Raw genomic sequence first — 21,322 nt, 5'->3', positions numbered from 1 at the left:
AAATGCTCCTTCCAATGTGCAAGAAAGGTATAAAACAATTTTAATTAACTCCAAGTTCTTTTGGTCAGCAGGAAAATATGACTAATAGTAATAAAAAGATATTCAGAAATATCAAATCAAGCATGTTTCTATTAACAGTGGTCCAGGAAAGCAGAATGCTAATTGTTATGAACTGAAGAACAACTTTGGAAAAAATAACATGATTCCACTTGCTCCATTTCTGCTATTTTGTGCACACCACATCATCTTCAAAAACAGAAAAATGTCAAGAATAAGCTGTTTTCTAGTTTCCATGGAACAACTGCATGTGACAGTGCGGGAGAACCATAAATTCAAAATCAAATAAAATAGACAAAAATGTACCACTATGCCACAGTCTATTCAAACTATTTTTCAAACAAATATAGTTTTGATTACTCTCGTTAAAATTAATATCAAAATTCAGACCTGTAATGGCAAATACATACGATAATATTATCCTCTTAGCCTTTATGAGACAATTTCCACTGTCTTCAGGTTTTATGAACAGAACGCTGGAGCAGTGACATGGGAGAAAGAGGAGTCTGCACAAACAGGAGGCTATATTCAATTCTGCTTTTATATTTTCCTAAGAATGTGTGTTGTGTATTCTGCACACAGAAGTTTCTGTGTGCAGAAGAAAAACAGCTTTATGTTTGTGAAGAATAAAACATGAGATATTACAGCTAGTATCTGTGACATCTGAAACTACCTAGTTTTTATCTGTACTGTTACCAACTATTGGACCTTCTGAAGGTTGACTCTTGAAGAGTGCTCCTAAAGCCTCCAAGCCTACCTCCTGCTGCCCCAGGCACATTTACAAGCACTCTCAATAGCTTTGGGCAGGTCTGCAGAGCCATTAGCACTCCCCCCCACGCCCTTTTTCCGGGGGCGGGGGGTGGAATATAGCACTTGCTATAAGCTGTCTCAGGAGAGGAAAATGTGCATATGCACACATCCTCTTTCTTAGTGTGCTAACTAAAAAAAAAAAAGAAAAAAAAAAGAAAAAAGAAAAGAAAAAAGAAAAAAAAGGCAGTAAAATCAATCCATGAAATGGAGTCTGATCTCATGGCTAAGTCTAAGGAAAAGCTCTTCAAGCTAAGGTTTTTAAAAACTCTAGCTAGATCTCCAGCACTAATGGAATATCTGTAACTAGAACGTACTTATGGTTGTGGAGGATGATATTGCTTCAGTCCTTAAGGGTAAAGAAACTTTTAAAAGGCATTTGACTTCTTGATGCATAACGAAATTCACCCAAATAGAGTCCTGTGAAGATTCAACCTTTATTTTTTTCTTTTATTTAAAACAGCATTTAGGAAAACTAGTTTACAGGTGTGTTTTAACATGAAAAACTGTAACAATTCTAAATAGAAGTCAAGCATGACTTACTAAGATCACTTTGTCCCTACAGAACATTAATAATGTCATCATATGACAAATCTGCTATACTCTGACATTTTGACAGTAATTAAAAGAAATGGAAAGAGATTAAGTAAAGCCTATTTCTTTAAATTAAGGAAGTTTCAAACAAAGAACCCGCTACAAAAGACTGTCTACATGAAAGAAGTCCAATTCTCACTGATGGGCAGAAATGTAATGTATGGAATAGCTACTTCCAATCTGAGTTAATGAGAGCATTGTTACCCCTTTGCCAGAACCTCTGAGGAATTTTAATCAAAGATGTAATATAATAAACACTATAATGTATAATGCAAGAGAATCAGAAGGATAACTGCAGAATAGTAATTTGACAAAGACGAAAACAGATTTTACAGCCTCAGAAAAATACATAAACATGTGTCCATGGCACTGAACTACAGAGACAGAAGATACTCATCAAGTTGAAGAGATCCAGGAAGCACTGAAATGATTCCTGAGTTATCCTACAAAGTACAAAATGATAAAGAAATTATGTCAACAGCAGTGCATTCTGGCAGAATAACTTTTTAGGGGGATTTAAGGTTTGCATCTCTGACCATTTTTGGGCTCTGAATGTTTCTAGATGGGGGGGGGAGGGGGAAGTCTGCTCCTAGACATACAAAGGAAAAGACTCCAGAAGGTCGACGCAGTAAATGAGGCCTAAGGCTACCGAGCAGGAGCTAAGCATAGACTAACGCCCTCTTTGAGGCTGCTCTCCAAAGACAAAAGAGTGAAGAAAGCTAGTGACAAAGAGCATGTCTTTCAAATAGCAATATCTTACAGACATAAATCACCAGTTACTCAGTTCTGAAAAAGAACATGAGGATTTTGAAAGCTAACCTGATCAATTGATGTCAAATCAAGGAGAATCAGCAAAATTACACACACGATGTATTGTCACAAGGGAGACAGTCTAGAGCTAAAAAGCGTACAATTCTGCAGTGTCCAAATTGGAAGACCAACTCAAAATGAGTAAGAGTAACTACAAATCCAAAATGGTCTGGTCATACACAGGAAAAATACATATTGTATCTTAGTTCACATGTCCTAACTTTATACTGCTGAAAGCATTCACAGAAGTTTCAATCTTTAATTTAAACTTTGTCTGCTTCATAAGTTATACTAAAATTTGTAAGGGGGAGGGGATAATAATGTCCATCTCTTCATGCCACTTAAACCACAAGGTTGAACCGTAATAGCTAAGAATAAAAAACTGAAAGCTCAGCTTCTACTCATTTATTATTAACTGTTTTAAATACTTCACTAGTTCTGACAGTTCTACAAACTTACAAAACTAATTTCTGTAAAAGCTAAGATCTCCTGCTCAGAGAGCAATTATCCAAAGATTAGTGTTTGCTAATTCACTTACTCTCTTCAATGAGCAGAAATAATGGGGATTGGGTTTCTGTGACTTTAAGCAGTTCATGCTCAGTTGCTACCAGATGCTCAAAGTCATCACAATGAATCAAAGCAGGAAAATACGTTAATTGGTTTAAGTGCTACTTTTACCCTTCTTTCTTTCTGATTGAAAATGGAGGACATTTTACCTTATTTAATAAAAGGAATGCAAAAATAAATGTAATAGTGAAACTGATAAAATACCAGAGCGGTAATTTCATTTTCCTGCATTTCTTCTCTGGTTTGAGTGCTAGCAAAAGCAAAGAGTTGCAAACAACTCAGCTACAGGAACTGTAGAAGCTAGTGCTTCGTAATGTGGATTTGCATCAGTGAAATATTGAGAGAGCTGATACATACAGGAAGTCAGAGACCTTAGGTCTTGCTGCTAAAGATCAACACAAACAACACAGCCACAAGAGAAAAATTTTAGAGATAAATTGTCTATTAAATAGTTCTACTTAGGGGGAAGAGTGAACAATTTCAGACAGAAAAAAATTAAATCCTGTTTAGAACATTTTCTAATAGGACTCCATCCAGCAGCAACTGTTCTATAAACTTATGTTTATAATTGGGCATAAACTGAGCAGCATCCATTTTAAGAAAAGCAAGTGGGCCTTCATTTGCATGCAGAACCCTTCAATTGGGGTTGCCCACACCTAGTTAAGCCAAAAGCAGAGGGCATGCTATTCCAATAATCTGCTTTCATAGTGACTGATCTATTTTTATAGAAACCAAAAGAATTACTAGCATTTGTACTCCAAAACAAAAAAGTAGAACACCTATACAAGCCAAACAAACAATAAAACAAAACAAAAACAGTAATTTTAATACATAATATATATTCAGCACAAGTAAAATGAGACTACTGATGTGAAACATCAGGACTTTTTACATCAATCAGCATACATGAGGTCTAGTTTTTAAGATTCGGTATTTCAGTTGCAGTTCTGCTGTCTAGTTTATAATACTAACATAATCCAAAAGTATCAATAAATTCTACACTATAGCTGAATGTCTACATTATAGCTAGTCAGCTAATTTACTTATAATGCAGTTTCCTTCTAAAAGGGCCTCTAAACTTCATTTATGAGTATTTACTCATCTTCATGAGATATCATTAACATGTGACTGAGAGTCTCAAATAGCATATTAGCCCAGCCAACATTTTAAAATTAAAAAGGTAGCTGACTGGCAGGTGCCAACTGGCATCTCCCAGATACCTTGGCAGAGCTTTATGCCCTGCCATGACAACTTTCACAGGAGCAATACATTGCTTCAGAGAGACAGCAATAGAGGCAGAAATTCTTAGCTTCCAGCTCCTACCAAATGTGGGGCTCAGCATGAATTCACTCTCCCAGAGACAGGACATAACTGACCAGTGTTATCTGGCCTGTGTGTGTGGCAGAAGCTTTGGAATCCTGCTGAGGTCAGAACTGAAAGCCAAAAGGTTACAGAGGAGAACTGGGCGGGGACAGTGAACAGTTCTATATCTTGCCTCTGAGAGCATGCTTTAGAATGCTACCAGTGCTGGGTTGGGAGATAAACGACCTTGTCCTTCTTGAGGTACTTGTATTGATTTTTTTTCTTCCATACAGCTTAAACTTCTCACGTCAACAAACCACTAACTACAGTAATTCCTGGAAGAGCTCCCTATAATGGAGCATCTACAATTATAGTCTAACTACTGAGAGCTATAGAAATGCATTCAAGCATTCCATCAAACGCTGAACTACAAAATATATTTACCTTTACTTTTAAGAAACAGAATCACACAAAAGTGTTGGCCACAGAAACTCCACAACAGCCTGTTTTCTGTAAGCATATGAACTAAATTCTAGAGTAGAGGCTGAAGTTCATACAGCATCACACAGAAGATAGTTCAGTGAATACAGCTAATTACTGACTACATACAACACAGGCGCGTCAAATAGTTTCATGGGCATTGTTTTCTCTACTGCTTTTAGACTCAGATAAACCTAAAAAGGGAAGATAATAAATCTGACAGCAGTCCCCCTAAAGATTCAACTAACTGCATCAGTAACTGATCTCTTACTACCATGAAATGGTTTAAATAACAGGGGGTGTGGATCCTGTTCCTCAGAAGCAAGACAGTACAGATGTAGCATGTACTCAGTATATGACAATCCAGTTTTTGTTGTGCCTCCCAGCAAAACTAAAATGCTCAGACTTGACGTAGGACACTTGAGGCAGCATTCAAATTGCATAATAAAGCACCCAAATGCAGATGTCTATACATGAGCAAAGTGCCCAAGCTGTCACCACAGTCAGTAGAGATCTAGTCAGTACAGCTGGGGTAATCTAGAAAGTTAATCAGCCCATCCTAAAGTAGATGCCTACATCTGGCCAGTACAGTAATTCTCCAGACTCCACAGAGTGTTCTGACTAGACCTTTACTGATTATAATCTGCAAGTTGAAGCCCTCTCATCTTGCCAGTTCTTCCCTAGTAGAACATCACTTTCACACCTTTTGCAGAGCTGGCTGGAAATGTCCGTGTTACCCAATGTTCCGGCAAAACGGACAAGCAGAGCAAAGCAAAAACACTAATAAAAACAAAACACAGTACTCATTCAATGCGATGACCTATCGTCACTGAATGATTGGCACGAATGCAATTCAGGAAGGCTATGTTGCATCCAGTACATAACGTACTTTTCAGAACACACCAAAGCCCTCAGACTGTCACATTTGCTTCAGCAGTCCTATAGTGGCCCAGGCGAAAACAGGAAAAAGAGCTGAAAAGCAGGGAGGGGAGGCTATGTATAGCTATATACCTCTTTACAATTTTAGCACATGCCAGAAATAACTGGAAGCAAAAACACAACCACAATACCTCCAAAACTGATATTCCTTAATTGGAGACAAGCCTATCAACAGACTAGCCCTAAAAATCCTGAGGTACCATTTCCTATCACAAAATATTTGCCATATACCTCTCTAAAGTTCCTTGTTTATGGAATTTCAAAGGACCTGCGCCTGCCTAAGCTAAACCAATTGCACATAGAAAACACCTTGAAATTATAAAATGACTTAGCTTAAAAAAAATTGAGGGGGCAACTAACAACAAGAATAACTACCAAGATGAATGACAATACTAACAGCAAAGTGTAACAGTAATCTGAAGTGATATAAGTCAGTTTAGAAGTTGAGCTTATAGAATCGGGCAAACAATTTGTGTGGGTGCAGCATTCTCACTAGATGGCATTTTAACAAAACAACATCCCACCTTCAGAATTAGCACTTTATTTTACCTTTAAGATTTCTTCTTCAACCCTGACAATTGTTGGAGGCACCTCCTCCTCCTCTTTTCTTCTACATTTACACTAGTCCCAAATTCTCCTTCCCTCACCTCAACTATCTTTGTGCAAGCACTGCTTATCCATTCCTGCCCACCTCTTAGTTGGGCACAGAGAGAAAGTAGTTCTGGTAGTAATGGCATAGGGAGGCTGAGAGAAAAAACAGTTTATCACCATTCTGATCCTTCTATTGGGAAATGTAAAGTTGAGAGAGAGCTTACGAACAAATGGAAAAAGTTATAGCTTAGAAATCTCTCGAGCATCTCCAGAGCTCTGCATAAACTGTTCTATAATTCATCCCCTGCATTGTTATCTGTACTGTTTCAGAAGAGACCAATAGAGGAAACCAATTTCTGTGATTCAGATACTACAATTTGGTCTTAATGACTCAAACATCATACTGGCTTTCTTTTGTGGATGTCAAAGAGAACTAAAACCTGAAATGGCTGAGGCTCAGTGCACCTTAACAGAGATAATCGTTAAGTGTATTAGTCATTTTTAGCTTTAGAGATGGCAAGTAACAGTAGTACAGACAAGGTGACTAGCTTGTGAATCTCTGTGGCTGATGCGATTATAACTGATTAGTAGATTCAGAAGTAATTTTTTTTTTTCTTTTAAGACTTATTACATGTTGGATTTTCTCCATGTAAGTTTTTTTCTGTTGTTAGATTAGCAAACTATCTTTAAATATTTTTTAAACAAAGTAATACATCTTCACCTAAAAAAAAAATTAAGAATACAACATACACCTGTTTTTTCACAGACCTTGATGTGGAAACTGAACTTCTACCATACAACACCCATTACAGTAAATAAAAAATATTTACAACACACATACAAAAGCTTAACAAGAGTCCAAGATAATATCTGCTGCAATTATCATGCATAAAAGGAAAAACTGAAATAATGAATGATCACCTACAGGAAAGGTAATCTTGCAACACTGTGCTACCAGACCTTCAGCTGGAAGACTTGAACACAGTACATTAATATGCATCTTCCTTCTTCATCAAAATGACAGCAATAAAAAAAAATTAACAAAAATTCTCCAAAGAAATGTGAAGATTTCAAGGTCCATTAAGATAAAATGGAGAAAACAGAGTAAAATATTCATAAAATATTCCCTACTACACAGCCAATAGTGTGAAATGACCCAAAAAGGAAGCAAAAAAGTTACTTAAACAACTTTCTGAAAGAACTGATCCTATTTTAACACACTTTTTGTTTCTCTATAATCTTATTTTCACTGAAAGGAATTTTAAAAGCCATAGCCTGAAAAACAAATGCACTGAATAGTGGTAATTTCAGGATTAACTCTATTTTAAATTAAAAGCTTACAGATGCATTGTCACTTTTTTGGAAAACATTTATATAAACAGTTTTACAACTCTCAGAGGTAGCTTAAGTGACATGCAATATGCCATTTTCTTTGCTTAATGTTAGAAAAAGCAACCAAAAAAAAACCCTCAACAGTTAAGTCACGCTAGTGAAATTTCTGACTATGGTTACAGAAACTAACACTGCCCATATCAACTTTGGGCAGTCCTACTCCAGCCTCCCCACTAAGTCACTCAATTCTGTTGTTCCCCTCGACATGCTTTTTAAGGGTCAGTGATTTCACTGCATGAAACTAAATAGGTTCATTAAACTGCTGCACTATGAACAAAAGATTTGGATAGGTACAGAGGTGTAAAAACTGTTGATGGTCCATATGTCAATTTATAAAAATTAGGGTTACTCTGATAGGATTAGAAAATACATCTCAAGCTTGCACATTTTATTTAAGCTTCCAGAAAACTTCCTAGTGTTGATTTAATTTTCTGCATCACTGCCTGTACCCAGTAGTGTCAGAAATTGTAAACTGGGAGTTTTAATTTCTTTCATGTCCGGAATGCAGTGTTGGGTTTTCCATTCAAAAGCTTTGGAGAGCCTAAGCTACATAAACATTTCAAAGGTAGGAAATGATTTGGAAGTATAAAAGAATAAATGGCAATTTCAAATTTGTTTTTATATGCCAAACAAAAAGGCTTTTCTTTATAGTACGTATCTTTAGTTTTGTCACACACATACGAAACACCTCACACCAATAAGCAAGGGACCACAGCCAGTATTTTAGCAAATGAATTGAACAGGAACCTAAAAGTCATTGTATAAATTGTACTTTCGGATTTGAAGAAAATATTTTATAGCACCGTTACATCGACCTTCACAGTAGCTTGTTACTCCAAACCATGGCACACACCACTTAGGCATGTCCAAAATATGCACTGTAGTTCAGGTTTTCTATTTCAATTTCATTTGAAGTTAATAGAATCTTTACCTAAAGCACCAGCACCATATCTTCCCTCCTCTTTCAAAGAAAAAAAAAAGTGTATTTATGCCATGCATGCAGCATACATAACAGACAGCATATATATGATGTCATTAACCAGTTCAAATCACTCTGAATCCACTACAGTACTTTCTAATGATGGAACAGACGGTGACAATAAGTAGACCTTCACTCTCACCTATATAACCTATTGCAATTATTCTAAGCCCATTCTTAAGTAAATTGCAATAGTATTTGATGTTGTAATGTTTTAACTATTTTCCAGCATGTTTAATTACACCATAGGATCATGCTCGTGCCCAAGTAAGCCCAGACTGTTTGACCCAAAAAGCACTCAATATCCCTGCTGCTTTAAATAAAAGCTGCAAGCCTCTTTGGGCATATCAAATTGGTTTCTGTGTTATACCAAGGTCCTTGTTATTCAACTGCACTTTCTATATACTACTCAGCTGACACCCAGACTCTGCTCTGGAGCAAACTAGGCAGCTCCTTAAGAGACATCTGGATAGCACATGCCTGGATCTAACAAATAAACAAGACCAGTTCACAACAGTCAATCCAAGGACAACAGGGGGCTCTGCAGTGCCACTATCAGAGACGGCACAGACAAAAGCCTCCAGAGATGAGGCCCATCTCAACACTAAGTGTCATTTTAAATGAATATTAATGCTCTCTTCTCGTCCTTCTTTTGAATTATTTGGCTCCTAAGCAGTAAATGCAATACAGTAAGAGCTCAAGCTAGGATCTCTCCAATAACAAGAATTTTTTTTTTGTTCTTGCTGCATTCAGAAATGGCATTTTGCATAAGAGCAGCTTACACATCAGCTTCCTTATCTTACACACAAGAACAATGTTTCTAGTCATTATACCAAACATGCAACTATCGAAGCTCTGGTCTGTTCCAATGGAAAGGAGAGGTCATTCTTTCTAGACCGCAGAAGCAGGAAGCTCAAAGATCACAGTTTATTTCGGACATTCTACTACGGTCAGTGTTTTATCCTTGCTCAGAGTTACAGCATTGACAGAATATAAACAGTTAAAAAGATTAAGTGTTTTAACAAAAACTATTAGCTATGGCATCATATTTTAACATATAGCTTTACAACGACAGACAAAGATTTTAGGGACTTATCTAATTCCATTTTTACTCTATTTAGATCCTTAAAACAGAAGCATCTTGAACAAATGGTTAAAACCCGGACCATGAGTCGTAAGACAATCTTTACTGCCTTTTTTACAAGTCATTTGCAAGAGCACAATAGTTGGAGATTAAGGGAATTAAATGAGTAGTTAACATGTTTTAAATTACTGATTACTTCCCATATTATCTTCTTAAAAGTGCAAAATAAAGTAAAAACTATTCTGGAGTAGCTTGGCATGCTTAGAGTTCACTAAGGCACAGCCCGACTGAGCAGTGAAGCACAAGACAGAAGATAGTTAGCTAAAGAAATCATCACTTCTGTTCATTACACCAAAAAGGCAACAAGAAACTTGCTCCACAACTCACAGACTGCCCCCCCCCACACACACACCCCCTAAGGGAAACCAATCATGTCCCATGGGATTATAGATGTACTGCCATTAACTGCAAGAGACTGGGCTCAACATCCCAATAGTCCTTCCCTCTGTGTGTGGGAACTAACACTGATCATTTTTAAATTGGCCTCATCCCTGCTCTTCTAACTTAGCTACTATGAACAAGTCACTCTTGTCCAGTTCCCACGAAAATTAAAGGCAGGATATAAAACAGAGTTACTGTTATTGTAACAAATTAAATTTCTAGGGGTAAAACAGATAATACAAGATCATGAGGGAATGTCTTCTCATAGCATTATCCTTTCTGCACATATCTGCTGGAGGTTACTGCAGAAGAGTGTTTTAACTGTGTTCATGAAAGAAAAAAAAAGACTAAAAATCTGTAGAAAAATATGAGAAGAGTCTGTATTATTCCTTCTGCTACAATATGTATTAAAAGAAAGCAGTTACATTACTAGTGCTGCATTAGCATGGATGCAAGTAATCAATCAGTACATCTTCCTTCCTTCCATGTAGTTCATAGAGCAGAAAAAAAATTCAAATTGGATCACTACTAGCTGAACACTATAGATCAGTGTTTATTGAAAAAAAATCCTCATTTTCCTTATTAATGCATGCTGATGCAAGTTACATTTTTATCAAGCTTTCTCTCATTTCAAAATATGATTTTCAGGTGCAGGAATTTAGTAACTTATTTATTCATAATTCAGACTAAGCCTAAGGGTCTATTAATAAACACATAACTTTTGCCAACTTCCTCTTTAGACAGCTGTTATTTAGGCTAACTCAAAATTAGGAAGGGTTTTGAGGAACTTCAAAGAATGCTAGCCAAATGGATGAATGGGAAAAAATTGAGCAGGCTACACTGACAAATTAAACAAAGTTGAAAATTAAGGAGCAATGCACACTGGAAAGCTTCGAAGTCAGCTATTTAAACTCCACAGAATGCAGGTATTCCCAGAGACATACAAAAGGCAATATAATAAAAAGCAGCAAGTAAAGCATTAGAATATGTCAGTAACACAATAGAGAACATATTGCCATCATAATACATCATATTGTGCCATAAAAGAGTAAAGCCTCATTTGGAATACAACAGACAGCACCTTTCTTCTCCATCTTACAGGACTGAAGAACCTTACATTATGGAAGTCGCACACTATTGAAGGATTAGACATGATACCGAAGGAGTAACATTAACTGAGAGAATGAAAGAAGTCCACATGGAACAAAACTGGGAAAACCTTAAAGATTTACCCAAGGAAGAGACATAAGGAGACACATGCATGAAAAAATGTATATAAATAAAAAAAAATAAAGGTAGTAGCTCACAAAAGATGTGAGCTTCTATCTGTCCTGTCTGAAATGAAAAAATTTCCAGATATTCAAAGAAAGCTAATAAAAGGAAAGCCTTCCTCTTCCCTTCTCTCTCACCTACAGAATTTGGAAGTTCTTAAATGGAATCAGACCTGAACATAAATTTTAAAAAAGTGTGTGCATGTGCACGCATTTATACATATGAATTTCATTTTTTAAATTCTAAGCTTTCATTAAACATTAGAGCACTTATTTTGTAGTGCATTTGTGTCACCGTATCTACCACGTGTGAGGTTCTTGCATCCTCCTATAAAAGGATCTAATACTGGGCATTTCTGGGGGTGAGGGGAAAAAGATAAAAAAGGCACTGCTATATAGACTTTGAGTTCAATCCAATATGATTATTCTTATAATTCTCCCTGCATAATTCAGGTGTTCCTTCCCCATTTCTTCTGGCTTTTGTTTAATAAGTATCCTCAAACACAGCTAACTCCAAGTGCCAACCCCAAGGCACTATCTGGAAGTGGAAGGACAGCTGACAGACCAGCAAAACACCTAGACATGGTATCTTCAAAATGCAGATGGGGGCAGCAGGGAGAGAGGCCAGTTTCTTCTGTTACTTGGAAATCAAACCACATTTGAGTCTCTATCCAAGTTTTCTGTAGGCAAAACAGTCTAGGCATACAATACTGCTTCTTACTTAGATTAGAAAAGAGTGCTCAATATACATATTTTACATATGCCCTGTAGAAATTGCCATTTAAGGATGAGACTGGGAAAAGGACAATTTTAACCCTATTTTAAGAACCCTCAAATAAGGCATTTCCCAAGGGGGGGCGGGGGGGGAAGAGCCACAAGTAAAACTTCATTTTAACAAATCCCACCCCCCCCCCCTTTTTTTTTTTTTTTTTTTTTTTTTTTTTTTTTAAGATTTTTAAACTATTTTTAACCGCGTGTTTAAGAGCGCCTTCACTATTTACTCTGGTGACTGTAACTAGATTAGCACAGCTACAGGCAAGCACTAAGCTACATTTAGCTTTTTAGTGTTGCAACAATAATAGCTGTAACATAACTTTGTTAGTGTAACCCTTTGACTAAAAACAGGTAATAATTTCATACTGTACAACATTAAGTAGCATTTTGGTTTTGTCCATCTTTTCAACCTGCAAAACAGTAACAACAACCAACTATCAAAGAAATCTTTAGAATTTTATAAAAATATGTTTCATCCCTGTGAAATTAAAGTACTACCTCTAAAGAAGCTCACAAAAGTAAACTGGTAAAAGCAAGCCCCAGTCTTGTCCTGTTAACTTACTATTGATTAGTTCACAGCTCCATTGAAAAATGCCTTGGAATGCACACAAGTCAAACATTTGAAAGCCAAAGCTTTAGTAGTTCAGTATAATATTTTATAGTTAAGAGACATAAATGCAAATCTTTTTTCATGCAGGAAGAGAACACAATATAAATCTAAAGTGGATTAAATGGGGCGGTTCAATACAAGCTTAAGCATTCCATACCACAGAGCTGTACCAAAAGTACTTTAAATGCAAGGGCCTGTTACTGAACTAACCAACTAACCAAGCTTCTCTGATGTTGTAAATAATGTTGACACTTTATTACAAGCTCACCAAAGAACCTTAAAATCATCACAATAAGGAATCAACTATGAGTGCATCAATTTCTTCACAATAACCACCCTTCAATTAAAAAGTTGGCCGGATTTTCATCTAGAAAGCTAAATTCCTTTAATCTTTTCTCTCATAGCTCTGGGTCCAAAGAGTTATATGTAGATCACTTTCCCCTTGAATTACTCAGACTCTGTCTCCCACACATCAAATTTCACAGAATAACAAAATGGTTGAGGTTGGAGAAGACCTCTAGAGATCATCTAGTTCAAACCCCCCTGCTCAAGCAGGGTCACCTAGAGCACGTTGCCCAGGATTGTGTCCAGACGGCTTTTAAATATCTCCGAGGAAGGAGAGACTCCACAACCTCTGTGGACAACCTGTTCCAGTGCTCAGTCACCCTCACAGTAAAGATGTTTTTCATCATGTTCAGACGGAGCTGCCCCTGTTTCAGTTTGTGCCCCTTGCCTCTCATCTTGCTGCTGGGCACCACTGAGAAGAGTCTGGCCCTATCTTCTTGACGCCCTCCCTTCAGATATCTAAACGCATTGATAAGATTCCCCCCCTCAGCCTTCTCTTCTCCAGGCTGAACAGTCCCAGCTCTCTCAGACTTTCCTCATATGGGAGACGCTCCAGTCCCTTCATCATCTTCATAGCCCTTTGCTGGACTCGCTCCAGTAGCTCCATGTCTCTCTTGTATTGGGGAGCCCGGCACTGGACACAGCGCTCCCAACTGTGTGGCCTCACCAGGGCTGAGTAGAGGGGGAGGATCACCTCCCTCGACCTGCTGGCAATGCTCTGCCTAACGCAGCCCAGGATACCATTGGCCTTCTTGGCCACAAGGGCACATTGCTGGCTCATGGTTAATCTGTTGTCCACCAGGACCCCCAGGTCCTTCTCTGCAGAGCTGCTTTCCAGTAGGTCAGACCCCAGCCTGTACTGGTGCGTGGGGTTATTCCTCCCTAGGTGCAGGACCCTGCACGTCCTGTTGTTCAACTTCATAACATACGTCCAAATTAAATCCTTGTTTTGACATAAATCTCTCAGAAAGGCGGGGAGGGGGGAGGAATAAGGGACTATGGGATAATTTTAGTACAAACAACACCTGGGCCATTGAAACCACTATAGTGAACGAGCAAGGGGAGCTGACTGGCTGAACAACAAAATTTTTCTGTTTTTCACTCCTTTCAATTTCAAAAAGCTATGCTCTGTTACAAGGCATTTTGTACTCAGACTGGATGGGGTAAGAACAAAACCCAGTGGTCTTCACAATTTCACATCAAAAATTGGGACTTACAGGAAACAAACCTGTGAATAGAGAGGTTCTGGACTTCAGATGCACTAAGGATGGAACTTATCTAACTTTAAAGTATCTAACAGCTATTTGTCCAAACCTAAGCTTGTCTTCCTGCATAGTCAAGAAATTTTTTTTTAACCTGAATTAAGCATTTCAACTTAAAATGAAATGTTTATAGGTGCCTGTTTCTCTCCATTAATGATAAAAGGAGCCACAGGAAACCAGCTTCAACACCAACAGCTACCTTTGAAACACTGTAGGGAAGATGAATCTCTCCTAACTAAGCAACTTGTTGCAAGTTAGTCTGCACCAAGAACAGGAAGAGACCCATGCAATGTGAATTCCAACAAGATTAAAAAGACAACTTACCTGGCAGGCACAAGGCTAGTCAGCCTGCAAGCTAGTTTTCAGGAGTGCAAGAGAAATGTTCCAGAGCTGGAGGCGTAAAGGGGGTGTGCATCTGTGTTTATGTTTATAAAAATAGTACGGGTATCAACTATTCAGAGTCAGGAAACTGCTACCTTCAACTTCCCTATTTGACCCAGTCATAACTATTCCAGTATTCTTTTATATTATATATATACACACACACTTATACTCATATAGCTAGTCAAAAGAGAAGAAAAATATGACTGCAGCTGAATAAAACTAACCATTATTTTATACCAGGTTATTTGCAGCCAGTCAGCAACCCTTGCTGGTTCACTACACTGGTTCCAATGGTCACACAAACATGGGAGGGAAGGCAGACAGGAGCACCAATATCCATCAGCTTAAGTGTCTGTGGAACTGCGTCCTTAGTTGCACTTCAATCCTTACTAGCCAAACTGTTGAACAGTAGTACACTTTCTTGGACCATACACAAGTTATAGTTGCTGTGCTCTGATACCTTCTGTGTTGTAACATTTGATTTATTTCACCTTAGAAAAGAAAGAAATAAAGAAAGAAAAAAGAAAGAGAGCGAGAGCGAGAGAGAGAGAGAGATCAACAGCTCTCTCATAAGCCATGTAACATAGGCAAATGAGGTACTGTACACAGCTTCCCAAATTTCCAATTATATTGGACACCACATCCCATAGAACGAGAGGTGAAAAGAGTGATTGTGAAGGGCAATTCTAGAGCAAGCTCTTGTAGAGCAAGCTCTTGAAAAACAACAGAACTGCTTTTTTTAAAAAAAAGAAATAATCTCTGAAGCAAAGCTCAAGAAGATACCAAAAGATTCAAGTAAAGGATAAAGAAAAGACTTCTCAACTTCATATAACTGTCCTGTTAACTTAAAAAGCCAGCCCTGACCAGCAAAATTACATCATCGTATATAGCAGTGGTTGACTGGTTTTCATCATCACTGTTCTCATCACCTGTAGATCTCTGTAGAGATCTTCAGATTATCAGGCATCTGAGTTATGGCCCGGATGCAACAACAAAAGCAGAGTTTTCCTCCCTGCCCTATCAAATCCGTAACAATCCAGTTTCAATAGGCCCAATGGTGTTGGCATTATTAAGCACTAAGCTAGCTCAATAAACTAGCAATCGTTCAGATATCCAGATACATGACCAAAGGTTGCAGTTTACAGAGTCAAACCAATGTAGAGATTTACAAGCACATGGATAACCAGTTTAGGCCAGTTTATGTGTTGTCTTCTAACCACACTTGCTAATACAAAACAAAAATGAGGACACAGAGCACGAGGAATAGTATACAATCACTGTGCAGGGCTATTTGTACAAGTGATGATGAACACACAGAAAGTGGTCAGCTGAGTTACAGAATCAGCATTGTGAACTGCAGCAAAGGACTAACCAAACTTGTAGAACTTGTACACAGCAGTACTGCTTCTGTTGCCACTGATCTCTTAGTGTGTATTTACCTTTTGAAAACAGATGTGCGTGCATACACGCACACACGAAAACATATGTACTAGAGGCATCTATCAAAAGAGGACAACACAGGGCTAAACGGGGTAAATTTCTTTAACCTGGATAACATGGGGTTGGTTCAGTGTTCCAGGTGCCTCTGCTGTGAACACTAAAAAGGTAAGGAATTAAGCGGCCTTCTTGCCAGAACTTTGGCCTCATCAAATCCTTTCACTTCAAGTACTATCGGACTATAATTGCTTTTGAACATTAGAGATCTACTACAGATCTGCACTATAATCGAGAACTAAAAGCTGCCTATATTTTGTTACCACTGCATCTACTCAACTTGTTTCCTCAAACAATATGAATTTAAAACAGTAAATGGATTAGTTGCCTGAGACTTCAGGTGCATCTTTTAAAAAGTTTTATATTTAAAAATGTTAGGTGCTTTTCCTCTTCTGTAAATATGCATGAACTAGCTTTTGACCAAAGAAAAAACTAGCTACACAAGGAAACTATGGAAATGCTTTCTTTGCTTATATAGTGCACTGAATACAGCAAGAGTCTTTGACTAATACGATTACCAAAATATTGTATACTAGTTATGCTCATCATTTTTCATCAAAAATACAAATTTTAATTAGATGCCTCTTGAATAAATTTTTGAACCCTCTATAACCCACACAAGTTCTTCCATTAACAACCCTAAATCTGCAACATTAGCTGTAGTTACTCACGTTATTTACCTAGTGCTGACACTGCACTCTAGAGACAGCCTACTGTCTTGCTTGTACTTTTGCTTGTCCGGCAGATGAGGTGTGGGAAGAGTTGTGTCTTGACTACATCTTTGTCCCTCCTGTGTCCTCAGACTTCACCTTATATATGGATAGACATACATCTATCTATTAAAAAAGCAGCATATAGTATAACATATTTAATTCTTCTTTGTGAAAACAATACATGGCAAGAAACAACTGCTGACGTGTCCCAAAAGAGCAGACAAAAAAAAAAAAAAAGAAAAAAAAAAGGCTCCAGCAAAACATATGCTTCTGGCAAGAGCTAGAATTTTGTGGTATTATTCTGGATAACTGCAAGATTCTAGATACCTGGGGTCCCAAGAGAGGTTATCTGGGATATTCATGCCCCTCAAAAATCACCATTTCAGATTTTAACAAAACAGCTTTCTTTCAGAAGGGTGAGAATATTAAACTTGATATGCTAAAGTGCATTAATGCAGCAAGTAAACTTCCAGTATAAATTCAGTTTTCAATTTCATTAAAACTGACTCTAAGATCAGTTTCCAGCACCAGTTTTGAGTTACTCTAAAAGCAAGAAACTAACTAGATTAAGTACTATAATCAGTACCATAGGAATGATCAGGCTAGGGTTTTCCTTGACACCAAAATCATGCTGACTTTACCCCATTAGTCATCTTTTTTGTTGCGTAGCATGTCAGCTAGTTCATCAATGTTCAATAAAAACTAAAGTGCAATTTGTCATTTCTGACCATAGCTCCCCTTTACAGCAAGCTAGATATTGCATCAGAATTACTTTAGTTCAGTTAACTTCTGGTCATATCTCCAACAATGTTAGAACTGCTTGCCTGCCATTTTTGATGCAATGAAGTTCAGTGTTAGGAACAAAAAACCCTGCTTGACAGATGCTGCTTATCCCACCCCCTAGATTCATTAGGGTTCTAAACCGAGAGGCACCTTTGTACTTGCAGTCCTTCTCCTTCACACGCACACAAGTGATGAAGCCAAGGCAGCCATCTGGTGCTATTACCCCCAACATAAGCCCATGTGGATTTAAAAAAAAATAAAATAAAAAAAAAAAATAAAGTCTTCTGTGTCACCTAAACCAGAGCACATCTGACCAAGAGCAAAACAAAATGCAGCTGTAGCTTCTCTTTTAAAAAAAAGAGATTTATAAAAGAAATAATGCAGGTAGTGGTGATTGCATCCACCAGAACTCAGGACTCTCCCTGCTCTTCTAGCAAGGATGCACAAACAACTAGACTATAGTCTAGTTGAGCACACCCTCAAACTCTGTCATAGCGAGATTACTTACTCTTCTGGAAGGTGAGATAATAATTTCCAATCCTCTTCCTGCTGATTACTTTGATTACTACACTATTACATAACAAGTTATGTTTTCCAAGTATGAGAAACCAATTTTGGTAGATCATTACTACAGACCCTGATTCTCAGAAAAAGCAATTACACTTCTGTACTATGAATGGAGAGAATAGCAACCACATGTATGTTTTTGCATTTCTGTGTGGTCAATGGCTCCCAGTTGAATATGTAAATTTCTACAGCACCTCATCTGAAAAACCTCATTCTTCACACAGGATAAGGAGCCTAGGCATCTAATTCTGTTTACTCATTTCCCCTCTGCAAAGTCAGTACTGCAATACATCACTCACAGGCATACAGGATTCCTATTGTTTTTAGCTCAAAACTTTTGCATATACATTACAGATGATCGCAAGCAGTTTGAACACTGGAATGCACGTTGTAATGCTCCACCATAGCTTTCTTACTCAATAAAGACTAAACACTTGCCTAGATTTTCTACTTCAGACAGAAATATTTCAAACAAGTTTAAATTAGGGAAGGAAAACAAGCTCCTTTCCCCCCCCCCCAATCTCAACTTTGGGCCCAATTTATCCTAATATCCAGGAAGACATAATTCCTCTCTCAAAGGTCTGTAGCACTACTCTGTATGGTGAAAGCTTTCTAAAAATTCACACCTTGCAGGGCTACATAGCTGGAACACTTTTTTGGTAGGAAACAAAAACATTATAATAATACACACTATATTTTGTATTTCTTTAAGCTACATTCTTAAAAAAAAGTCAACTTCATTGTTATTCACTATAATAAACTGTTATAATTATTCATTATAATGAACAACTAATTATTCATTATTATTGTGAGGTCTGAAAACTACCTATCAACTTACAAAGTCAAAAGCACAAGAGGCTACATAAAATAAAACAAAAAATACACTTACCTTTAAATTAATGTATACTTATGTGTCTGGAATGATTTAGATCAGTAATGGCAGGGTAAAGATTCGAGTGTGATAATACTGTTTCGCCTTTAGATTTCAGTAAGCGTCGTTTACTGGTGAATTTTGGAACACTAGTTACATCAGTAAATCTGTGTATCAAAATGCTGATTTTTGGCAACTTGACGTATTTTAAGTGCCACTATACCCCACCGCTAATTAATTGTTTGGATTAAACATTAGGCTAGCGAGGGGGGATTAAACTTTGAGGGACCAAAATGATGCATCTTTCCCATAATGCACGATGACAGGTGCCTAAAAGCACTAGTGTGGCGGAGGGCAGGGTACACCTGCTTTTTCCCCTGCAGCTTCGCCCCTGCAGCCTCAGGAGGGTCCCTGCCCAGCTGCTCGGGCCGGGCCGGGCCGACAGCACAAGCCCTCCGCGCACAGGGGAGAGAGGGGGCGTCTCCTCGTATCCATTAAACGAGTATCTCCGAGTCCCTCGGCCGGGTCCCACGTGCGCGTGGCGGGTGCGCGCGGCAGCGGTGCGTCTCCCTCTCTCCCCTCCTACGCCCAGGGATTTACGTGGGCCGCGGTGGGGGGGGGGGCGGCACAAGTGACGGCCGGGCCCCGACGGCTCCCGGCGCCCCGCGGTGGTCCCGCCGCGGAGAAAACAAGCCACCCCGGCCCGGCCCTGCAGCGGCACGGACGCTGACAGCCGGAGCGGCTGCACTGCGGGCAGCCGAAGTTAGCCGGTGGTGCACCTCTCCCGGCCGGGCTAGTGAGGGCCCGAAGCAGGAAGAGCGGCCGCTCCCCCCCCCCCCCCCCCCCGCCTTGCGCCGCCCGCCCCGCGGCCCCTCACCTGTTTTAAACGCCAGCTGCTTGTCCTCGGCGCTGCCGAAGAGCTGGAGCATGGAGACGAAGAGGACCCCGCACGAGTTCTGGATGCCGAAGACGGAGCCATTGCACCACATGGCGGACAGCATCACGACCCAGCCCCAGCCGCCGTCGGGGGGCTCGGCCGCCGCCGGCTCCGCGCTCCCGGCGGCTCCCCCCGCCGCCGCCGTCCGGGCCCCGCTGTCGCCGCCCGCCGCCGGGCTGCCGCCGCCCGGGCACCACTCCTCGCCGTTCGCCCGCCGCGGCTCCGCCGCCGCCGCCGCCGGGCAGGGCAGGGGAGCGGCCGCGGGGTCCCCCGCGCCCTGCGGCGCCGGCTGCTCGCTCACCGGCGCCATCCTCAGCCGCGCCGCGGAGCGGGCGCCAGACCCTCCCCCGCTCGCCTTCCTCCTCCTCGCGGCCTCCCGGCTGCCCCCCCGTCCCCGCTTCACGGGGGGGCTGCGGACATCCCGCGGCGCCGCGTGCCTCCGTGCGTGCGTGTGTTTGTGTGCACGCCCGAGGCCGCCGCCGCCGCCGCCGCCCTTCCCCGTCCTCCCCCCCTTCCCGCCGCGCCGAGGGGCAACCCGCTGCCGCCGCTTGATTTTAAAAGGGGGGCGCCCGCGGGGGCGTTAGCGGCACGAGGGCTTTTCTCCGCTCCGATTGGCTGCGCCAGGGGAGGCGGGGGGGGGGCCGGTGAAGCCACGCTCCTCTCCCCCCCCCGCCCTGCCTTGGCCTCTTCGGCGGAGGGGGTGGGGCAGGCCCGCGGCGGCGATAAGCGCTCGTGCCGCGGCCTCTCGCCGCCAACGGGGCGGGAGGGGAGGGCAGGGCCGGGCACAGCAGGGGGGCGCGCGCGAGGCTTGAAGTCAACGGTTAACGGCCGCCGCTCGCGCAGGGCGGGAGACGAGCGTCTCGCGTCTGCACACACGCGCGCGCGCGCGCGCAGCCTCTTCGGTGACGCGAGGAGAGCAGTAAACAAGCCCCTGGCCTTGGTCCCAAACTGAGTTCCCCATGAGAGAGGGCAGTTACGCCCAGCAGTGTCCGCCGCGGCTACCCTCCCCCTGCCCGCTCACCCTCTTGGGGAAGGGGCACCGGGAGGAGGGCGACCGTCGGCCCTCGCCCCTGGGGCGACCTGCTCCACGGCCCTCGGGGCATCCGCTGTCACATCCCTGGGACAGCTTCATGCCTTCCTTTAGGGTGCCCTTTGGCACTTTGCCCACAGCCAGGAGTGACCGTAGTGAAACTGTTGTCCTTCCCCCCCCCCTCCCCCGCCACGCTTTTCTTCATTTCTCTAAAGGAAGAGAAATACTGCACTTAAGA

At 40.7% G+C, this 21,322-nt stretch overlaps 1 protein-coding gene across 1 annotated transcript in view; it reads right to left on the bottom strand.

Annotated features, from left to right (window-relative positions):
* SLC16A10 (solute carrier family 16 member 10) overlaps positions 1-20,785 on the bottom strand; it is an 82,914-nt gene extending 62,129 nt beyond the window's left edge. Inside the window, exon 1 of the mRNA XM_026119941.2 lies at positions 19,995-20,785. Within this exon, the coding sequence (XP_025975726.2) occupies positions 19,995-20,364 (370 nt within the window). The 5' untranslated portion in view covers positions 20,365-20,785. The remainder of the gene's footprint in view (positions 1-19,994) is intronic.
* Between the last annotated feature and the right edge of the window lie 537 nt (positions 20,786-21,322).

Source organism: Dromaius novaehollandiae, chromosome 3 (genome assembly GCF_036370855.1).
Source record: "Dromaius novaehollandiae isolate bDroNov1 chromosome 3, bDroNov1.hap1, whole genome shotgun sequence".
Taxonomy (NCBI): Eukaryota; Metazoa; Chordata; class Aves; order Casuariiformes; family Dromaiidae; genus Dromaius; species Dromaius novaehollandiae.
This window is presented reverse-complemented; position numbering and strand designations above follow the sequence as displayed.